Consider the following 8831-nt stretch of genomic DNA (forward strand, 5'->3'; position numbering starts at 1 on the left):
ATCAAATTTTCAATCAAACTTAACCTTAAAAAATAAAAAGGAATTATCAAAATACCCTTCATCTTTCAAAATTTTCTTTATTTTTACCAAAATACCCTTCATCTTTAATCAAATTTTCAACCAAACTTAACCTTAAAAAATAAAAAAAAATTACTAAAATATCATTCATCTTTAATCAAATTTTCAACCAAACTTAACCTTAAAAAATAAAAAAATTACCAAAATACCCTTCATCTTTCAAAATTTTCTTTATTTTTACCAAAATACCCTTCATCTTTAATCAATTTTCAACCAACTTAACCTTAAAAAATAAAAAAAAATTACTAAAATATCATTCATCTTTAATCAAATTTTCAACCAAACTTAACCTTAAAAAATAAAAAAATTACCAAAATACCCTTCATCTTTCAAAATTTTCTTATTTTTACCAAAATACCCTTCATCTTTAATCAAATTTTCAACCAAACTTAACCTTAAAAAATAAAAAAAAATTACTAAAATACTTTTCATCTTTATCAAAATACCCTTCATCTTTACCAATTACTAAAATACCTTTCATCTTTAATCAAATTTTCAACCAAGTTTAACCTTAAAAAATAAAAGGAAATTACTAAAATACCTTTCATCTTTACTACTAAGATCAAAAGTGATTCATCATCACTACTTTATTATCAAAATACTCTTCATCTATATGTGGATGTTGGATTGTGTATTATGTAGGTATTTTTTTTATCATATGTTTATTTTTAAAAGCAGATGCTACAGAAATTTCGATAGAATTATAAAATTTATTTAAATTAAAAATAATTATTTTTATAATTTTTTAATATAAACTTATTATATTTATATATATTTAGTGTAATTATATATTTATTAAAATATTCTACTAATTTTTGGTGCATTCTAGGTACATTATCAACATTAAGGGTATTTTGATCATTATATCAGAATCCAATAATAAAAAACTATCAAACGAACATCAATTTCTGACTTATATGCTTCTGTAATAAATAAATTTATGTTAGATATGACTTTTTAGACTTTGGACTTCTGTTTATTCTAAAAGTCAGTTTCTAGAACTGAAGCTGGTTTCTGTAAAGAACAGACCCTAAATGTCCTATCAAACTACCATGCAAAATTTTGGGATTATTTAAAAATAAATTCTTCCATTATGATCTTTTAAGTAATTTTTTCTTCATTTTTCAATTAAAATGATATAAGAAAAAGTAGAGGAGAGAGGGTACAAAATCTTATTAAAATTTAGTCCAAACGCAAACAAGTAGCGTACAACTAAGGTTAAAAATGGTTAGATACAAACGCAGCCTGTAACTCCCTTCCACGTCGACAGTTTCAATTTGCAAGTTATTCTGATTCTATTTCTGTTTCTCTTTAATAGATCTCTCTCTCTGTATTTATAATATATATTTTTTATTTATTAAAGGAAACTATAGCCATGTTCTGTTATTGGGTATGGTCATTAATGTGTTATATCTACTCTTCTGCCCAAATCACCGTTGGATACTAAGAAGGGCAAAAGAGGAAAAGTAGGAGTAATTGATTTTAATTGGTACAAGTGTTGACTTGTTGAACAAAGCAAAGCCACGAATAAAATCCAGCCGAGTCAAGGCTGCGTGGTTAGTTTGGAATTTTAAGAAAACATCGAGGGTAATTCTGGTACAAAGTGTACCATAAATACGTGGTGCAGGAATAATGGAGGATTGATCTTGCGTTCATTCAAACCAAACAGAGGTTAATGGCGGATTGAAGAAGCTTGGCAAAGAAGAAGATTGATTCTTACGTGTGGAAGGAAGGAAGAAGAAACCCTAATAATCCATGATCGAATCCAGGAAAAAGAAGAAGAAACGAAGCCAAATCAATCGAAATCATCTCATCTTCTCCTTCTCCTCGTCGTCCTCAACAACAACAAGAACAGCACTTCTTTGAAGATTGTGAGAGATTCTCTGGTTCTATCCTCTTCTGAAGTATAGCGGAAGGTTTCTTCATTATTCAAACGATCGAGAAGAAGATCAATTTCAGGTATTCAAACCCTAGCTCTTGATTTCTATGTTTTTTGGTGTATTTTCGTCGGTTGAGCTGGTTTTGTCATCGATTCTTGGTCCAAGACAAGAGGCTTTGATCTTCGTGGCAGTTACAGAAGAGGACATTAGTTTGAGATTGGAAAGAGATTGAAGGACAGGTTTAGGGTTTCTCAAGAATCAAGAAAGCTGTTAAAGAGAAGAAGCTTTACCGATTAGATCTGCTTGGCTTCTAGGATCAATATGTTCTTACGAAATGAAGAAGGAAGCTTCGATCTGAAACGGAGTTTTGTTCTCCATGTTTGGTTGTGTGGTTTCACGGATAAGACTTGGTCTCCGCTGTAGTGGAAAAGACGCCTTCGTCCTGGATCTAGGCTTCTCTTAACAGGAGCCTTGAGTTGATCTCTTGTGCTTAATCATCCTGTATGCTTGTTAGGGTTTCTAAAAGCTCCAGTATTAGAAAGTAATTCCTTTTGTGCACCCTCAACGTTTAAGGCATTCTTAATCTGCTTTATGGAGGAGGTTGTTCGCGGCGATTCCATCAGCTACATATAGAAAATGTTAGGGTTTATTGCAGGATACATGATGACTGTTAATGGCTCTGATTCATCTTCTTAAATTATTTAGGTCAACTCGATCTATTGTCTTTCGTGCATCTGAAGATCGATCTCCGTGTCTGTGCTAACCTAGTGTTTCTCAAAACCAGACTCTGTTTTGCAGAAGATAGGTCAACCTTTGAGGAGAATTGGGGGTTTGGGTGTTGGACGGCAGATTGGTATTTATACCTTTACTATACTATGTCTCACAGATCAAGAAAATGCAGATTTTTACAGACTTCGCGGAAGTTTGGCATTGTAGATCTGGTACTATTGGTGTCGGTTGTTGAAAGCTTCAATCCAAGATTCTTTAGATCAAGAGATGGATTCCTCCATACTTTGATGTTGCATTTGTTTTTTGGATGGCTTTGGATCACTAGACAATTGCTGCAAGTTGTTTGGTTTAGTTTTGAACTAAATATATAGATAGAATCTCTTCCTTCTTGGGCATAATTGAATGAACAACGATTTCTCTTTTACTAATCTATCGAATAGAAACTTTCGCTTTTGGGTGTTATGCCCTGGTATTGGAGCGCTCTTGGTGGTAGTCGATGTCCTATTTATGTTACTCGAAGCTTTCCATCAACCTTACTGTACTTGGCACCAAGGAAGCCCTCTTTCCACCTGTTAGGTTTCGACCTCGTCCACAGCCACGATGTGAACTTAGGGAGTTGTTTTCCTGCCTTCAAGGCTGGTTAACATGATCTGCCCCAAGGTAATGGCCTTTGGAGGCTTGTACTGGCAGTCCTGTTATCAGCTTTTGGGCTTGGTTACAAAGCTATTGATTGGATTCTTAGTAACTGTTAGTAATATTGAGTTCTTGTATATTCTATCAGGTTCCTATACTTATGTGAACCTTGCATGTTTGACAGGTGACGCTTTGGTGATTAAGAAGGGATCTGGTTTCTTGCCATTTCTGAACGGCAATGCAATGAGGGTCCTGATTTAATGGTTGGTTTTGATGATTCCTTCTCATGATGATTCTTAGATGCAGATATGGGTGCTTGGCACACATGTGTATATCCAATGTCTAATTGGAAGATGTTTTTGTTGCACTGCAGAATCAGTTTTGTACTTGTAGTGGGGGGTCAGCCTCTACTCTCAAACTGAATAAAAAGCGAGTGGCATCCTGCAAGGTTTGTGGTGGCAAGCCGATAGTTGATAGTAGTAGGTCTCGGTCTCAGAGCATGGTGAGCACGGTGGGAGTTGAACTTACTAGTATCATCAATTCCGACTTGCGTTGGAAGTCTGTTTCTAAAGGTAACAGGAGCGCATCAAGGCGTCCCAGGAAACCTATTGCAAGAGATCTGAAAGAGAGCGAGGATCTGATCAATAAAGACCCAAAGGGAGTGGAGGACATGCCAGTCTCAGAATCCGAGAAGGTTAATTTTTGCGACATGTTATGAGGCTCACAACATATGTTTAGTCCACCAGATTCTCATGATAACATTACCCACATTTTCCAATGATTTTTATATCCTTTATTTTTATATTTGACAGCTTGGTGTTACCATTCTCGGGAGACGCTTCAGTGACAAAGTAGAACATATACCCATTAAGAAAAGGAGAGTTTCGCTCCGGTCTCCATCACCTCCGCCTCAGATGGCTTCTCCACAACCAGAGGAGCCTTTGGGTCATCAGGAGTTGGTCTCAAATTTGATATCGAAAAAGCAAGTTAAGCCCATTGACACTGCTGTTGCGAATGAGTTGGGTCTAGTTGTCGGCACTGAAATCACTGTTGACGGGAAGAACTTGGAGGAATTTCATGAAAAACTTGATGACAATGAAGACTTTTCAGGTATTTCGATACTGGCTGCTGCTGCTTGCAATAACAGTATAGAAGGGGGTTTTAGTAATGCGGAGGAGGGTTCAACAGCTGAAGTATCTTTTGAAGTTTCGGTGAATGCTGAAACATGTTCGTTGGCGAAGGAATCATTCAAGGGGCGATCACTCAGTTGTGATGAAGTTTCAAATGATGGAACTGCCTCCCCACAAAATCCGGCAGCAAGGGTCAGTGACATTGTAGATGGAAAGAATATGGAGTGCCCCTTTTCAGATAATTCTCCGCTTGTATTGCAGAGTCCTCCAAGCAGCAAGGGTGATGGAATGCTAAGAATACTCGAGTCTTCCTCACGAGATGATAGGTCACACTGGGACTTGAACGTTGTCATGGACGCATGGGAGAATCCTTGTGGAGATGCCATTGGGAATTCTCAGACAAGTACTGTTTGTGGCATGCCAGGGGATCGATTGTGCTGTGACAAAGAAGAGAACTTGGAAATTTGTGAGGTTCAGAGAGAAATAGGTGATACCAAGTATTCCATTGAAAGGATAGGGCAGCCTATGGTTAGCACAGAGGTTTCAGTTGATGTACAAGAGGATATCAGCAAGTTTCCAGTTATTAGAATCTCGGTTACTGGGAACATCGAATCAAACAGAGAGGAGCATAAGTTGGGTGCATGCACAGCCCTTGGAGAAGCTTCCACCTTCAAAGAAGGGGATCTTTCTTTGGAGATTGATAATCCTCCAAACCTTTCCAAAGAAACAAAATTATTCCATAATCAAGAAAGAATCAGCTCTGATGTGGGAGCTGTTATTTCTGCTGCTGTTGAAGATACTTTGGAGCCTTCAACATTGGTGAATGCTTGTGCTGTTCCAGATGAAACTACTGCCCAGCATATAAGCTTTGATGCTGGGGAGAATGGTGAAATTCAATCTTCTCACCAAGTTTTAAGTGAGAATGCATGCATTGATCATTCCTGTCCTGAAGCAAATCATATTCCTAACAAACCATTGTCCGAGGAATGCGTCAATGAGGCGTCCACATTCGATGTTGGTGAGGAGACAGGAGATGGTTGTGCTGCTGATGCACAATGTGGAGAGCCTATGTGCTTGAGGAGTCCTCAGGCTGATAAGCATGATGTTGCACCTCCTTACACAGTGGTCTCTAAGAAGGCTTCCTGTGATGGTGAGGATGTTGACATAGAGTCTGGTTTGCTATCTGATGGGTATGCCTCCAAGAAGACGTCGAGCATGGGTGATGGTATCACCACTCAAGCACTACAGCCTGAGGTTGGGCCTCTTTGTGATGCCATTGATAAATCAGATAAGGTGGGTGCTTCTAAAGGATCACCCAACTGTGAAGAGTTGTCTACATCAGGTGGATCTGTTGGAAACGGTGACTGTGTGGCAGTTGCCGATAGAAAGGAACTAAATAAAAACATTTCCAAGGCCGATGATGAGCACTTGAATGCTATTGAACTGGATAAGTTAGCACGTGAATCATTGACACAGACTCTAGGAGTGGCCGACACACCGATGGCCATGGGTGGTTTGAGCTCTCTTGAGGGTTCCAAAAGTTTTGGCGATGATCCTGTATATAGTTCTGGTAAGATTGCTGTATTAGAAGATCCTTTTGATGATAATGATTATGATTCAGATGATTCTCACAGTGATCGTGGACATTTGTTTGGGGTTGAGAAGGATAGTGAACTTCAAGTAGATTATGATTCTCAATATGAGGATGGTGAATTGAGAGAGTCGGTAGTACATACATGGGAAGAAGATGTGGATGAAGAAGGAGATGCTGAACACGTGGATTATGGGTCAGACAACAGAGATACATATGCTGATTATCCTATGTCCATGTCTGTACAAGTGAAAGAGAGATCTGCAGAGGTTGAATATGAAGGAGACCAAGTTGAGGAGAACAATGTGCAAGAAGCTAATTCTCAACCCTGCCTTGGAGGTCCATCAAGGCCAGATGTGGAAGCCCAATCTGGTAAAAGATTAGCACTTAATTCAAGGGGGCACTTTGGAAGAGTGGATGGCATTGAAAAGGTTGAGAGGGATGCAGAAGTTCACCGGAAATTGAGTGAGGGTGTTGCCAAGGATAATGGGAATAATGATTTTTGTGCTAGAGGAAGTGCTGCAAAGGAATCAATCCAATTAGCAAGTTCAAAGGTGAAATTTTCTGGATGGGATCAGTTGCCTGAAGGTTGTAGAAGTTCTGCCGATGAGATCATGGATGTAAGCGATGGGATTGATAAAAAGAATCATACTGGTTCTCATTCCCGAGATTTCTTGACTGGGATTTCTAGGAGGGAGTTGTCGTCATGTATTGAAGGACCAACATCCTCTAATGCTTTGCTTAGAAAGGATAGTGCATGCATACCGGGTGTCAGGTACCTTAATTATTTATCTTCTTTTCCTATATATGCTTTCTCTCATCTAAATTCATGATCTAAAATGATTGATTCTTGACTGGTATGTTTTCAGATCCAACAGCTTTGATGATTCAAATCCTAGATTCAAAAGGGACACTAGCTCCGTAAAATCCATTGGAAGGGGTGGATCCTCTCTGCATTTGCATGGCAGAGGCCGGGGAGGTGATCGTTGGGTTGATCCTCCTCCAGGGAGGCCTTTGGTTCCAAATCAATATCATTCACCTAGTCGTTATGGCCCAGCTGGTTTTGTGCATCCTGGCCCAAAGAATGCTGCTGCAGTCGCTGCTGCAAAGGTAGAGAGCAGCGGATTCATTGTTGCTCCAAATGGTACTATTGTAAAGGCAGGTAGTGTGGGATCTAGTGGCCGGGTCCATACACATTCTGTTCATGGTTCATCACAAGGTGTACATCGATCTCTTACTAGAAGAGGATCACCACCAGCTGACCGGGATGAGGCACTTGATTTGCATGTTGGACTTGGACCGGTGGGAAAGAGGAGCCCTGATCGAAGCATCAATGTTTACAGAGGCAGCAGGACTGGAAGATATGGTCCACGATTTGGTACGGGTCCTAGGGAGAACTATCATGGGTCTGTGGATGACAGCATTGGTTCGTCTATGCAGCCACCTTTAGCCAGGAGAGAACAAAGCTTTTCTCCTATTCAAAGACAAGGACCCCGTACGAGATCTCGATCAAGATCTAGATCTCATTCTCCCCATAATATGTGGCCATCTCCAAGAAGAAGAAATGGTTATGTTCCAGGTTTAAGACAATACAATAGTAGGTCTCCTCCAAATTTCAGGTCTGATGCTAGATTGGACAGAGTGAGGTCACCCCATCGACGGCCTAGTTTTAGAGGAGCTGATCATATGGTAGTTTTTGATTCAGTACCTGGAAGTCGTGTTTCCCCATCGGGGACTTCCACCAGATGGATTGATGATAGGAAGGATGCTGCAAATCATTTTAGAGAGCATGGTTACAAGCATCGATCTTCAGTTTCTGACAGGAGCTCACCTGGAAGACCTCTCCGACCGAACCGTAGGTTTGAATTGATGGAGGATTCCCCAGTAAGACTAAGACCAGATGAGTACTACAGGCCCATGTATCCCAGAAGGTTTACTGACATGGTCAGAGCTGATAGAGGACCACCTAGGTTTGGCGATGAAAGTGATGATGATAAAAGGAAACATGGTGGTGAGAGATATGGAATGATCCATCCTGGACAACGATATGATGCAGATGATCACACAGTGAAGCGCTTTCGATATAATGAAGATGGTTTTGCAGCACAAAACTCCCGTAATAAGGACACTTCAAGATTCCAAGGTAGAGGCAGCACCAAGGATTTTATCCGGGGTATTGACAGCAGGCTTGGTGGGGATGCACCAAGAAGAGGTAGAGAAGATAGAGGAGGTCATTTCAGATATGACAGAGAAGGGAGGTATAATGTTAACTTCAAGCCATTTGGAATTCGAGATTGTGATGAGGATATAGCACCAAGGAGAAGAAGACTGTCGTGACCTTTGTGCCCATTTCCTTTTTTTTAACATTGGGTACTTCTGCTGGTTGATGAAGAGACTCGTCACCGTTTCAGTGCAAATCATCTCCATCTGCAGTTTTCCTTGTTACTAGTGTTGTGAAAAATACGTTTTCTACCACGATTTCCTTTGAGAAATTTTTTTATGGGTCCCGGGTTATCTTGTCATACTTTTTGTTTTTTTTTTTTTTTTTCATTTCAATATTTTTTCTTTGGGCCAATGCTGAGTGATGATGTAACTTCTGTATGAGGCCATTAAATTATTAAAATTAGTGAAAAATCAAATTTATGCCTTCCAAAGCTTCGCCTCTGAGGTGCATTTGACAGTAAAGGAGTTTTTTTTTTTTTTTCTTTTCTGTCTTCAATTAACAGTCCAACTTTTTTTCTATGATGATGTATAAACAGCTTTGAAAGAAAATAACTGAACTTTTGTGCA

The 8831-nt window shown here is 39.3% G+C and overlaps 1 protein-coding gene across 3 annotated transcripts; it reads left to right on the forward strand.

Annotated features, from left to right (window-relative positions):
* Positions 1-1711: 1711 nt before the first annotated feature.
* On the forward strand, positions 1712-8831 carry LOC147389836 (uncharacterized). 3 transcript variants are annotated; one of them, XM_086419105.1, is made up of 6 exons: positions 1712-2037; positions 2743-3347; positions 3505-3583; positions 3694-4014; positions 4133-6816; positions 6911-8831. In XM_086419105.1, the coding sequence occupies exons 3-6, from the start codon at positions 3581-3583 to the stop codon at positions 8376-8378; spliced, it is 4476 nt and encodes a 1491-aa protein (XP_086275231.1). In that variant the 5' UTR covers positions 1712-2037; positions 2743-3347; positions 3505-3580; the 3' UTR covers positions 8379-8831. The 3 variants fall into 3 exon arrangements, with proteins under 3 accessions (XP_086275231.1, XP_086275229.1, XP_086275230.1); XM_086419103.1 differs by having other exon boundaries at positions 1712-3347; XM_086419104.1 differs by lacking the exon at positions 2743-3347.

Source organism: Akebia trifoliata, chromosome 12, assembly GCF_017979445.1.
Source record: "Akebia trifoliata isolate Shusen 1 chromosome 12, ASM1797944v1, whole genome shotgun sequence".
Classification (NCBI taxonomy): domain Eukaryota; kingdom Viridiplantae; phylum Streptophyta; class Magnoliopsida; order Ranunculales; family Lardizabalaceae; genus Akebia; species Akebia trifoliata.

What these genes read in the sequence shown, in the direction of transcription:
- LOC147389836 (XM_086419103.1), top strand. An exon ending in CAGTCTCAGAATCCGAGAAG is followed by an intron (nt 4,015 to 4,132) that starts GTTAATTTTTGC and finishes TATATTTGACAG; the next exon opens with CTTGGTGTTACCATTCTCGG. An exon ending in GCATGCATACCGGGTGTCAG is followed by an intron (nt 6,817 to 6,910) that starts GTACCTTAATTA and finishes GTATGTTTTCAG; the next exon opens with ATCCAACAGCTTTGATGATT.